The sequence below is a fragment of the Calidris pugnax genome, unplaced genomic scaffold (genome assembly GCF_001431845.1).
Source record: "Calidris pugnax isolate Ruff unplaced genomic scaffold, ASM143184v1 scaffold111, whole genome shotgun sequence".
Taxonomy (NCBI): Eukaryota; Metazoa; Chordata; class Aves; order Charadriiformes; family Scolopacidae; genus Calidris; species Calidris pugnax.
Genome location: NW_015090872.1, coordinates 926,546 through 940,004, shown reverse-complemented (window position 1 = coordinate 940,004; position 13,459 = coordinate 926,546). Strand labels below are relative to the sequence as shown.

Here is a 13,459-nt window from a genome sequence, read left to right as displayed (position 1 = left end):
AAACAACCGCTGAGGAAAAGGTCCCTGGGAAGCTTTTTTTTATAGTCTTGGGTGAAGGCTGCCTGGAGGGGCTTCTGGTGGTTCATGGTCTGGACATGTGCACGTGTAGTTGCCCTCGGTAATGGATTTGGGAGGTGATCCATGAAATTAGCCAGGAAACCTTTACAGCAGGATAAATGCTAGCTTTGATTAAATGAAATTAAGAAAATGAATTTTAAACAAGGGAAGTATGGTGCTGGCCAGCTGAGTCCAAAAATTTTTCAGCACTTAATTTAATGATGCATTTGAACTTTCAGGGTGAATGCAACTGGAACTGGTTCATCTCCCTTTCTGCTTTTGTTTCATTTATTACTGTTGGATTATTGGTTCTGTCTACTCTTAACATAGTCCTTTCATTTGCTTTTTTTGGTGTAAAAACTTCCAGCTGCTGTGCTCAGCCTGAACTACAATTAGCATAGGGTAATAATGGAGCAATTAGCTACCATTAACATGGAGTAATAATGAAGCAGGAGGAACGAGTGCCCTGCCAAGGTGTTTTATAAAGAGCCCAGCACTATACTTTTCACAACAGAGTTGTTGTCCATATGCTCTACGTACCCAGCCGTATGCTGCTGTTACTGCCAGCTCTCTCCAAAATGCGACCCTCCTCCTGTGGCTTGTTGCTGTTACAGCAAATGGTGCTTCCACGTTAATATGCAGATGTAATCTGATTAAAACCTCTTTCCATCGTGTACGAACGGCTTCATCTACAGGGAAAAGGATTTCAAAACTGGAGCAGAGTTTCCTAAGCTGTGGTGTGGTCTCAAGCTGTCAAAAGTGGTGTCCCACCTCTTTTTTTCTTTCAGCTGTGGAAGAAATGTTTGTTCACTGCTGTGTGCCAAAAATGCTTTGAAATCTCCTGCTGGAACCCACTAATTTTGAATATTAAGTAGCTAGAGTTATTTCAGCTTTTCTAGTGGAAAGAAGTGAAAAGGATTGGAAAAATCTCAAAAATGGTTTTAGCAGAGAGAAGTTATTTTCAGCCGTCTCTTTCCTTCCTGGTGAATATCTCCTGCTCCAAAACTTTAAATTTAGTAAAGAAGCTGAAGAACACACACAAAAAAGTGTTTTCATTTAAGTAAGGCTGCAGGAACCCTCCCAAAGAGAAACTGCTGCTGTTTTCCTCCATCTTCTAAGCACCTCCTGCAAAGCTAAACAAAGATAACAGGAATAATAAGGAAGAGAAGTGCTTTACAGGAATCCCACCATGAGAAGTCAGTGGAAATTCCCTCTTCCTGAACAAAGCTGTTTGCTTGTTCTGTTTGCTTTAAGTTAATTGTTTAAATAGCAACATTACATCTGGGTGTGTGCTCCTTGAGATACAAGACCCAGCCTTTACATACCTATAAGAAAGTGTCTTTCCTTTTACTCCTAAAAGTCAGTTGTGTTTGATGCCATTGGAAATGAATAACCTTTCTGAGAAATTAAAAAATAAGATGAAATTAGAAACAGCATTAATGAGGAGATGCCATGGCATTTACATCATCACGTTACCTAGTTAAAAGTAGAATCTTTTGGGTATAGGATACTGGGAAGTATTTTTGATTCTAGCATCAACTTTCTAGGTAAATATTTTCATTTTTCCGCCTCCAACATTTGGGTTGTTACTTGTATTCTATTTTATAGACTGCTTTCACAGAAATTTTCACAGGTATTTGACATTTTTAATTTCCTTCAATGCTCTTTTTATTACTGTAAGCACGATTACTGCTTGGTATCTCATATTTGCAGGTTAACAACTGTGATTAAAGTGATACGACAGCTAAGCCTTTGACTCCCATTTGAGCCTAAACCACTCAACTGTTGTGCCACCAGCACAGAGATGTTTGTTGCCTTAATTTGAAGCCCATCAGTGCTCCAGAAGAAAATTCAGGCACATCCATGATCTGCTTGTATTGGCAATATGAACAAGTGGCTCCGGTGTGAGCCAGAATCTGAACACAACGAGCAACTATGGTATGAAGATCAGGGCTCCGTACAAGCAGGAGACCTGTGCATCTCCAAGACTTGCCTTTGGGACCTCATGAACAGGTCTGTGGAGCAAGATCTTCAGTGAAGTTTCTGGGTTGGGTTCTTTTTTTCCTCCCCTGCCACCAGAGAGAGAAGAGACCTTGGCCTGCAGCACTAATGATGATGAAGATGGCAGTCTGCACGTGGATCCATTTAACGGGCTCTGAAACATTGCCCCAAAACATTTGCAACAAAATAGTCTTAATCTGTCTACCGTGGTGTCAGCCTTGCCCACACACACCCACAGTATGTATGAACAAATAGAAAATACAGGAAGAGCCAATTCATGCACTGAAATGTTGTTTCTGAAGAATAAAATTTTATTTTTCTCTGAAAAAACTGCATACACATGTTCAGATCTGTTCAACCTTCAAAACATGTCTTAGTTTCCAAACAGTGTTCTTTTAAGCATGCAGGACCCCACTGCAGCTTGCTCAAGAAGTTAAGAGAGAGTTTTAATTCTGTAACTCTGCAAATATCATTTGAAAGCTATTTACATTTTGCACCTCTCTCATAACAGTAGCATCAGCTCTTAGTTACATGCACTGTATAGCTATAACTTATGATTTGGTGTTGACATTTGATTTAGGTGTGGAGTGAAAACCCAGCTAACCTTCCATTGTTCAAGAAACTCCTGACAGGCAATTAGAATAAATCTCATTTCTTCATTATAAAGGAGATCTCTTTAAGCACTCAGACTTCCCTGCAGTTATTAAAATATTACTTCCACTCTATTTTCTGGTTCATCTTCCTCTGGTGCAGACATGCATTTTGCTTGCCTTGGCGAATGGGAGCAGAAACAAAAGATGTCTTGGTTTTTATCAAGGGCGGCAGGAGTGCACTGAAACAGAGCCAGTTCTCTTTCTTTCTGTCATTTTCAGTAAACTGCAAGATTACCCATAGTATGTTTTTTTTACTATCTTAGACCATCTAAACTCAGATGCAGCAACTTAGATGCAAAAGGTTGGATTTAAGTTCATACTCCTCTTACTTTCTCTGCTACTTTACTTTCCTGACCATTAAAAAGCATAAGTCAGTAACCAGACAGACACTAGTTACTACTCAAATCATGTTGTATTATACTCATCTCCTTATATTCTCTAACCTGGGTCAAAGAAGGCATGGTATGTTTTGCCACTGCACTGTTGGCAGAACTTCTTTGTGTATAATGAGCGTAGTACCCCTCCTCACAGCCATCATAAACAGTCTTTGCTATTTCATACACGCCAGTGTGATTAAATTAGGGTGCTGCCAGTGGGAGCCGGCTGAGTATTAGGCAAACATGGCATTCCAAGTGATGTGTTTCATTATCACACAGTAAAAGCTGGCCCGTGTTTTATTTAACGGGGACTGTGCAGCCAGTAGTCAGTGCATTATTCTGTTTTTCAGCTCTGGTAACTAAGCAAGCGATGTTTTGTAAGAGAAAATGGTGTTTTCATAACCGCAAAACTGCTTCAGAATAAATACACAAAATTGCAGAAGACATTGCATGTCACGAGCTGCAAGGGCTGCTGATCACTACTCAGGCAAGTTCAGTTCACGATGGAAACTGTGCTTTCGGGCTGGCCTCCAAATATCTGGGAGAAGAACTCAAAAGCCAGGCGGACGTGGATGGGGACGAAGACGTAAGCTGTGTACACCACCATAGCAAAAACAGTCACGATGATGGTGTGGAACATGGACTGCTCCCAGGGCTCCAGCACGTAGCTGCAGGTGATCAGTAGGTACTGGTAGTACAGCCAATAGATATAGTCCTTCACGCGCTTAATATCCATCTTCAGCTTGCAGTGATTTTGAGAAGATGACCTGTAATGATAGAGAAGTCTGGATTACGGCTGCAGCAGAAAGACAGGCCTGGAACTAAAAAATGATGCGGTGACCATAATTCCAAATTTGATACCATGTATAATTGTAACATAAAATAAAGTTCAAAGAGAAATAATGGATTGGCACCATCACCGGCCTCTGCTGCCCTGGAGCAGCGGAAAACAATCTTTAGCAACTGCTGCTTGCAGTTATTGGAAGCTGTATCAGTTGGGCACTCTCAATTCCTACGTTCTGAGCCTGTTTTGCTATTCATTCTGCAGTAGGAATTAAAACGGCATTAGCTTACAAAGGCACAGGGTTCGCGTGGAAGTCAGGGAGATATGCATTTAAAAGGGAAGGCTTTGGGCCAGCTTCCATAAATGTGGATGGCAGACTTGTACGCTCTGGAATAAAGATGAGATTAAAAGAACTGCTCTGTAAAATCTCCTCTGCTTATTTCTGATAATAATTTTTATTACTTTGCAATTGTTGGGAATAAAGAAAAGACAAGGTATGAAAGGAAGGGAAAAAAAAGTAATCTCAAATAGCAGAAGTTGTTTTTTCAGCGTGTTCCAAAGAAATAAGATACACTGCAGATTAAAAGAGTATTTAATGGAAGTTACAAGTCTCGGAAAGATTTTCATTGCAAGTAATACCTTTGTGCATTCATTGTTCTTGTCTCCACACAGAAAGGAGAATGGCTGAGCAAGTATTAACTAGGAAATGAATTTTGCCTTTCAGTGTTTTTTGTTAAAATTGCTTTTCAATATTTTAAATAATCTTTAAGTTCATGCTAAAAACATCTACTTAGAGAAAATACAGAGATGGGATGATAAGCAACTGTATGAGACTTCACAGAGAGTCTTCACTCCTTTATTTTAGGGGCTGAGTTTAAGGACACACGCTGACCAGGTCAGGTCACAGTAAAAGGGAATACAGCAGATTTTAGTCCTGCTGGAAAACCTTCCAATGTATCATTTTGTTCTACACTTCTGTTGCCTAAAACGCCAGGAACAGAGATGCTTGGACATGTCACATCCCTCCAGTCTTGTGTTTATAGTGAATTTGGGGCAACAAATACTCTGTTCCTCAAGGCAACAAATACTAAGGTAGCACTGGAAAATTTGTAGCCTGTGATTAAAATAACAATGGGCCACTGGTATAGGCCAAATATATTACAATATTCAGTGGTTTACTGCCTCTGGAGGCTGTACAGTAAATTCTGGTGGTATGTGGGTATTTCCTGAAGGGAAGACAAATTACCAATAAAAGCATCCCTGGTTTGTTTTGTAACAGCTTTACTTTGGTTACTGATGTGTAACATTTTTGTCCGGCGGATGCACTGTGAAGTGCACACACCTTGACAGGTCGTATTTCTCCATCTTTCCTTTAGGTCACCGGTACCACCAGGTGTTAAGGTTCAACGTTCCCATATGAAGTTGCAAGTGGAGCATCCTGCCAGATGAGCTTACACCTTGCCATCTGGAGATACTTGTAAGGTAGATTTTCTCCCCTCCTCCTTTGGCAAGGCAACAACTGTAGGCTCACCCCAAGCGTTGACATTGGTCTGATTGAACTGGCACTCCAAATGCCTGTCCAATGCTGGTGATACAGAAGCTGTCTTTGCTCCCCCTCCTTCAACCATGTGCTGGCTCCTCTCCGGGTGTTTCTCCTTCCATCCCTCAGCTTCCTGTCCAGACCTCCTCACAGCTGTTCCCCAGTTGCTCCTCAACTCTCAGCACCCCCATGAACACCTCCTCTTTGCTGGCAACAAGCACAGTGAAGCTATAAACACTGTGTATTAAAAAAGTGAGGGAGGCTTCTTTGTGTTGACAGACTTTTATGCAAAAAAATTTCTGTACTTGCCACATCACCCACCCAGCTTTTATTTTCCACCAGCCCCTCTTCTTCTGTGTCCTTCAATCATCAGTACCTTCCCCAATATATCTTTTTTTCACCTTCTCCCAAAGCAGTCTGTTTCCTTCTGTTCCATTTTCCCCATATCTCCTAGACAGAGGCTGCCTACAATGCTTTTGGGGGGCAGATCACTTCCATTTTAAGTTCAGCAGTGATTGTCTTTGCTGTTAACAGCTTTGCTTGCAAGGGTACAGGCTGGAGAGAAAGGCCACCACTGGTTTCTGTCCTGGTATGAATGGAAGATGATTCCTTTCAGACAAATTATTTTAAGGCAGAACTCAAGAGAGGCCTTAAAGCCTTGTAAATATTGCAAAGCCTGTAATAAAAATGGCACAGCTGGCAAACTGTGACTCACTGGGAGCCAAAAGTCTCTATTTATACCTTCTGCAAGAAGAGCAGCATTTTTCAATGAAAAATACAATTGAAAGGAAAATTTCTGCAAGAAGAGCAGCATTTTTCAATGAAGAGGTTAAGCCCTTTCCTATACAATTGAAAGGAAAACGATAAGGGCCCTCTCATAGTATCTAGGATTATGGTATTTACACTGGGGTTATACCTGGGCTAGTTAAACTCATACCTTTCTTGGGTAAATATCTGTTAAGCCTGACTGAGAAATAGAGAAACTGCAAGTCTGGAGTGCTTGCTGTGGGTGTTCACGAGGTTATCAGAGGGGTGCTGCAATGGTTTGTGAGAGGAGAGATCCCTGGCTAATGGAGCTTTCTGCCCACAGCAGCACATGCACTTGTATATCTCAATAGAGAGCTGGTACAAGGAAAAGGCAGAGACAGGAAAAAAAAAAAATCCCCAGGCTGATTTTACTGATATTAGACCAGTCTACCAGGCTGCAGGCTCAGCACCATCGCTTAATACACGTCGCTGTTTTGAGGGGATACATAAATAAACTACGAACAGATTAAAATAAGGAAGAGATCTTTTGATTTATACCAAAGACCCCGTTGCACTTTTTCCAGCCTGGGGACTGTGTTTCCATTGGGCTCAGTCACCAAGTCCTAGCAGCCAGCCTGTGCTTCTTGGGTTCTTCCAGTTCACAGCCGAGGGGAATAACCCCATCCCCAGGCTCTCAGACTCCCTGAGCTACCAGCAAGAACACGAGCTGTCTGAAGGCAGAGGCTGCGCGGTCTCCAAATGAATGATAGAGATTGAGATAAGTAAAAGAAAAACAGTCAAATTACAGTCTCCGTCCTCACCGCTAACACACTTCCCCTGCATTTAATCTACCCAGAGACTTTCTCTGTTAGCAGGACTGTCTTGGAAATGCAGCAAACATGAAGGGCGTCTTGGGATAATGCAATTCTAGATGCATAATTTATTAAAGGAAAACATAGGAGGGAAAGGAAAAAAAAAAGCCATCTTAAACCAGCTGCTCAGTCAATGAGATACAAGAATCCACTGTGTTACTGTGACATAGATACCTTTTCTGAATGTACCTCATTTACATTAATTCTGGGGTAGTTCTAAGCATAAGCTTGAGCCCAAAGCTCCACACCTCCAGGGGTCTCCGGCAGCCTGCTTACCACCACGCCAGTTATCTTGTAGCAATAATCAAAGGGAATGGCAGATCACTAAACAAATAGAAATGCTTCAGGCTAAAAATTCTGTATTTTAGACAGGTCTTGTCTTAGAGAGGCTTCCACTTGTATTTGTAAGCATTACTGGGTTTTATTACATTAATGCCACAATCAGCTGGCACTCTGAATTGACAGGGCCTCGCGTAATTAGCTCATCAGTTCCCAATATTACAGAATAGGAGATAATTTGCTATTGCGCAATTTTAACTTGGAGCTCATTTGTCTACAAATTTGAACTTAAGTATTCAATTGTGTTGTGGAAATGCCTTCCTGTTTAGAGGCCACGAGACTGTTACAACCAGCTATGAATAAAATGAATAGAATTCAGCTTCTAAAGCCATTAAGCAATATTCAAATTATTTTCAGCAATTTCACCTCCAAGCAAAAATAGCAAGAGAAACCTGTAAAGCAGCTTTTATTGTTTTAAGTGGCAACCTGATTTTCTCGCCTGTTAACACATATCTCTGATTAGGGCAGCTGAAAAGATAAATCATCATTAAAAAAAAATAATCCCAGGTTTCAGTTAAGAGTATGCCTCATCTCAAAATAAACCCACCAAAACAGCCCCAAAAACTTAGTTCCCAGTGCCAGAGCTAGTGTTTGGAGCTGTAATCTAAAGATGTGAGATGTAGGTACTTTACTATATAATTTCTGCTTTGAGCAACAGGGTGACTGGACAGAACCTGGCAAAATGCACCTGCTGGGAAATTCCTCTGGAAGGAAACAAACATTCTTATAGGGGAACTGGGATAGACTGGTTTCCAAAGAATGCTTGAAAAATATGTTACACATGCAGCAGGACAGTTCAGTTGACGTACATATACAGAGAAAGAGGGTTTCCAACATAGTTCGGGTCTAGCCGAATTTATCTGGAGTGGGGAAAACCAAACCCTGGCTGCAGATCCCCTCATAATCGTTTCACAGGTGGTATCTCAGGCTTTGAATGTAAAGTAGGGCCAAGTGTTATAAACAAGGTAGGAAAAACAAACAATCAATCAAACCATCCCCAAAATGCAAATATTTAATTGGCCGTTTGCTGAATAATTGCTGTGATAGCACAGAAGCAAGAGTTGGTTGGTTTTGCAGAATCCTAAGGGATTGCAGTCATGCTGAAGCTTAAGTAAAATCCTGCCATGGGCCCCTGATCTGTACTTGGTCTCATATGCAAGACACTTACATAGGCTCCAAATGGCAGGTGTGGCAAGGTAAAGTGCAATAATTATTTTAAAGTTGCCTGATACGTAAATAATTTCAGTTATTAGAAGGATGGGTAGTCATCCTGCTGGGTATTGCGATATATGTCCTTTCTGCAAGCTACTTATCTGTAATTGTTCTTACTTATTTGTCGTTTTCTTGTGTTAGATGGGTTTGTTCCGCTGTTACTCAGAATATCCTTACTTATCCAAGGCACCAATCTTGTCCCTGTTAATGTAACATAACTCTGGGATGAACCCATTGATTTTATGTAGACTGATGTTTCTGCAAATGCGAATTAGAAGACCAAAGGGAGTCACATTCCCAGCCCATCATGCATGTGCTTTAGCATGTTTTATTCAATGAGCACCAAGCGTAGTGCATAAGGAATGAAACACAGGATCTGTGCACCAGCAGCTGGGGAGAAAGCAGGAAGAAATTTAGATGAGGCAGCAGTTAAAATTGTGCAGAGAATCTGAACACCAGCATTTCCCAGGGACACCATCTCAGTCTGTTCCTCTATTGCATTTGTGCTGCTCAGACTCCCCATATGCAGCCCAGCCCATGGCCATACAGCATCAGCTCAGCCTCCAAAGCTGCCCATTACCTACTGACAAGCAGAACCCTCAGGTGACTGTGGTACTTACACATGGATGTTTAAGTGCACCCTAAAGCTTGTTCTCACAAGCAGGTAATGCCAAATTAAGAATGCGAATGAAAACAGCAGCAGTAATCCCAGCATAGCTTCCACTGGGGACAATTATGCACCATTAGAAATGTCTTCACATATAGATTTTAATAAAGAACCCTCTTCCTCTAATTCTGGAGTGAAAATGCACAGCAGCAGCGAGGCCATCTCTAGTTTCTCTTCCTCAGCATTCATCTCCCTGAATCAGCATCTCGTTGCATGCTCGGCCATACATTACTGCCAGCTACTGCACTACAGGAACTGTAAACTCCTCTTACACACATGTTCCTGCCAACATCCATGCAACACCAGAATGAAGTTCAGAGCTGGTAAAGTCTTATTGCTGTACATGACTCAGACATTTTGTATATGGGTGAAAATGCTTCAACTGCGCCTATGGGATTTTTTTTGGAAAAAAAAGAAAAATCTTCTAGGAGTGGAAAAATACAAGGCAGAAAAGGCAATGGCATTTTCAGCCACATCTCTTCTGAGCAAGGTAGAGCAGAAACAACTCCAGCATCTTCTGAATCTGTCCACACTAACCCCTCCTTCCTGCTGACCTTCGTGATAGCACGTAGGTAGTATTTTCTTTCTTTGAAATGGAAAAGTTACATAATCCATACAAGACCTAGGAATCTAACAAACACCTTTCACTGTTGACAAAAAGACTTACTTCTGCCTTCGGTAGCTTCAAACAAGGCAGCAAAATGCTCATCGAGCAGCACTACAGGAGTGGCAATGCCCCACCTACACAAAATCTGACCCAGACTTCCTCATCTCCAGCTCTGAACACAAACCTAATCCTCACGATAGGACAAGGGGTAATGGTTTTAAACTGAAAGAGGGTAGCTTGAGATCTTTCTTCTTAGGAAGAAGTTCTTGACTGTGAGGGTGGTGAGACACTGGCCCAGGTTGCCCAGAGAAGCTGTGGCTGCCCCATCCCTGGAGGGGTTCAAGGCCAGGCTGGATGGGGCTTTGAGCAACCTGGTCTGGTGGGAGGTGTCCCTGCCCATGGCAGCGGGGTAGGAACTCATTCTTTAAGGTCCCTTCCAACCCAAACCATTCTATGATATTATGTGCACATCCCTTCACCAGCTCTTCAGTAATACCATAGTCCCCAGCACCAGTTTGGTGCTAGAGTTTAGCTGCATGGACACATCTGTAATGTCAGCAAATGGATTCTCATCAGACTGTCTCTCCACCTGGATTGCAGTATACCCAGATGATTTCTGAAATACTATTTGCTTCGTCAGTCAAGTTCAGTACACAGATGGAGTGTATTGTAGACTACAACAATGCAGGAAGGAATTTTAAATGTGATATATAAACTGTTGACCCTCAAAAAAAGAGGATGATCTGCAGCACCCACAGGGATCTCATTTGGGGAGAGGGTCCCAACCATTCAAGTAACAGCACAGCAGTTAATGTTTACACTGATTTCATGCCTTAACTACTCCTAGCAAAAACTATTTTTAAAAAATTGAAGAAAATCAGCTTCTCCTAGCTTTGGAGCCTGGCTGCTTTATTGATGCACTCTTTCTCTGCACTCAGATGCAGAGGAAGGAAAAGATGCAGCTTCTCTGTAACAAAAACATTCTTGGAGCAGCTCTGTCCCATTTTCTTCCAAGGCCAAATTAATTTTTCAAAGAATTTTCTTCCCTCCTCTGAAGCTCTCAGTCAGTTTCTTATATAACTAGATTCTTCTTACAATTAAGGTACGAACCCCTTCCTTGCCAGCCTTCTCTGGGCTGACCATGTTCTGGGCTCTAAGTCCTGCCCCTGTGTCGGGACTTGCACATTGGAGCAGAACTGGCCTTTGGTGATAAGCTCTGCCAGAGAAGACCAGTAAATTGGCAAGTTGGTACCTCAGGGCAAGCTTTCCCTCTGTTTTCAGTGTAAACATGGTTTATTAACTGTTGTTTTGAACTGAGGTGATTCCCAAGCAAGAACTCAAATTTGCGAGTAGGGACCAGAACCGGGTTTAAATTGCAAATACTTAAAAATTGAGAATTCTTGAAGAACTGTTCCAGGAGATATCTTAGAGGCTTTGCTCTTGGTGACAAGTTTTAGTTCCTGCAAGACTTTTCAGATTTGGGACATCAGCTAGATCCTTCAAGGAGACTTCAAAGTTCAGAAGGTTGTGTAAACACAGCACTCAAAATATCTAAGATGTTTGGGCTCTACAAAAAAATTTACTCTCAAATGTGGTTCTTATTTTATTCAGACTTCTTTTTTTCCTCTGAGTCATTTCAGAAGCAGCTGAAAATAATAGCTGGTCGTGGGTTATATGTAATATGAGAAGGTGAATACTGTCATAATCATGACAGGTATTAGTGGAAAACAGGTACCAAACTCTTGTGCAAGTGCATCTCCTTTGAGATCTAATGAAAGGAAGCAGTGTTGCACCATGCCAGTTGCCAGTCTAAATGGGGAAAAGAAAAATGAAGGAGATATTTGCAACAGATAAGTAGTAAAAATGGAGGTTCACATTTTTCACAGAAATGGATTTAACCCCGTGTATACAGTAAGGAACAACTTCCCCTGCAGACCACTTCATCCCTATGAGCAAACAGTTTTGAACACAGAAACTATAGCAGAATACCCCTCAAATGTGGGGAGGGGGGAAGAACACAAGGAATACTTCTGTTCAGCTTGGTAGTGGGGCAAGACAAGGCTCTTCAAAGTTGCAACAAGCCCCTGTCCCAATTTCCCCTGAACAACAGTAGGACCTGGGTCATGTTGTATTTGGTTTTTCCTGTGAGCCAGCTGGAGCACCTGAGTCTTGGTGCCATTCCCTACATCACTTGCTCCTGGAGTGATGGAGCAAGTATTCCCATGGCCCTGAGCTGCTCTCCAGGCATCCTTTCACCACAGCTTCCACTGCTGCTAGATGAAAGACATACACACTTTGTGCAGAGCTTCCCTGCATTTCTCTGTCAGAACTTGCACCATCGAGAAATCACCCCAAGAACTTGCAGAATTGCTCTCAGGACATAGTTATTTCTGCCATACTTACGCTGTTCATGAAGCAAAAGATAAACAAGCATCCCAATTCCTAAAGCATTTTAAAATACACAGTCCAAAAAGTACCATGTGTGCCAATTAAGTGGAGTAGTAGCAGTACAGAGGAGAATCCCTATGATAAATATCTCAACTCCGCTTATACAGCAGGGAGGTTCTCTTGTACCTACTTCATGGAAGCGACCAGCAACTGTTAGAAAGCCAAAGAGGAGAAATCTGCAAACGATGAGCATTGCCACCACAATGGCATGAGTAGCACCTTCACCTTTCCCACCTTCCCCACTACCCACCTATTTCAACTTTTTTACTTATAGAATGGGTTGGAAGGGACCTTAAATATCATCCTGTTCTCACCCCCCTGCCCTGGGCAGGGACACCTCCCACCAGACCAGGTTGCTCAAAGCCCCATCCAGCCTGGCCTTGAACACCTCCAGGGATGGGGCAGCCACAGCTTCTCTGGGCAACCTGGGCCAGGCTCTCACCACCCTCATAGTTAAGAATTTCTTCCCCATATCTGAATCCACCCTTTTCCAGTTTGAGGCCATCAGGCAGACCATCTTCCCAACAGCTGCACCAGCAACACCACCTGGGAAGCCCTGACTGCAGCTGTACAGCAACAAGTCCAGGGAGACCTTGCTGAAGGCTGTAGATCCTTCTGCAATGCCACCAGCCACCTTGAGGAACACCACGCAGCACAAACCCCGGAGCCTTTACCGCTGCCACCCCCGCTCCAAGGCCTCCCCTCCAGCGCTCCTTCCCCACCTGCGGATGGCAGCGCAGAGTACGCGGCTCCTCCCGGCCAAGGTCACCGCTCCCCCGGGTCGGGGAGCCCCGGGACGGCACCTCCTCCGCGATGCCCTTGGCCAAGGGGAGCAAGGACTGACCCCCCCGGTACCGGGCTATGCGGGGATGGGGGGGATGGTCCCACCCCAGCGTGCCGCGGCGGGCGGCTGCGGGGTTTAAGCGGGGGCGGAAGAAAGAGGAGAGCGGGGCCAGGTTGGGGGAAAGCCGTGGGATTTAGCGGGCTGTCGCCGGCCGGGACGGTGACATCCCGCTAGACATGTCCCACCCCAGCCCCGCGCCGCCTCCCCCTCACCTCCTCTCCGCGGGATGCCGCGCCCCGCTCCGCGCCCCGCCGCCTCTTCCTAACCCGCCGCCGCCGCGCTTAAATACCTACCCGGCCCTGCTCCGCGCC

The 13,459-nt window shown here is 43.5% G+C and overlaps 1 protein-coding gene across 4 annotated transcripts in view; it reads right to left on the bottom strand.

The window, feature by feature from the left end:
• Window positions 1–2,346: 2,346 nt before the first annotated feature.
• SPTSSB (serine palmitoyltransferase small subunit B) overlaps window positions 2,347–13,459 on the bottom strand; it is a 15,527-nt gene continuing 4,414 nt past the window's right edge. The window contains exons 1-2 of one of the 4 annotated variants that reach the window (XM_014946059.1): window positions 13,442–13,453; window positions 2,347–3,855 (exon numbers count right to left, since the gene is read on the bottom strand). In XM_014946059.1, coding sequence (XP_014801545.1) covers window positions 3,582–3,824 — 243 coding nt within the window. In that variant the 5' untranslated portion in view covers window positions 3,825–3,855; window positions 13,442–13,453 and the 3' untranslated portion in view covers window positions 2,347–3,581. Of the gene's footprint in view, window positions 3,856–13,026; window positions 13,142–13,360; window positions 13,415–13,441; window positions 13,454–13,459 lie in introns of those variants that run through there. The other 3 variants (XM_014946057.1, XM_014946061.1, XM_014946058.1) reach the window with 3 other exon arrangements.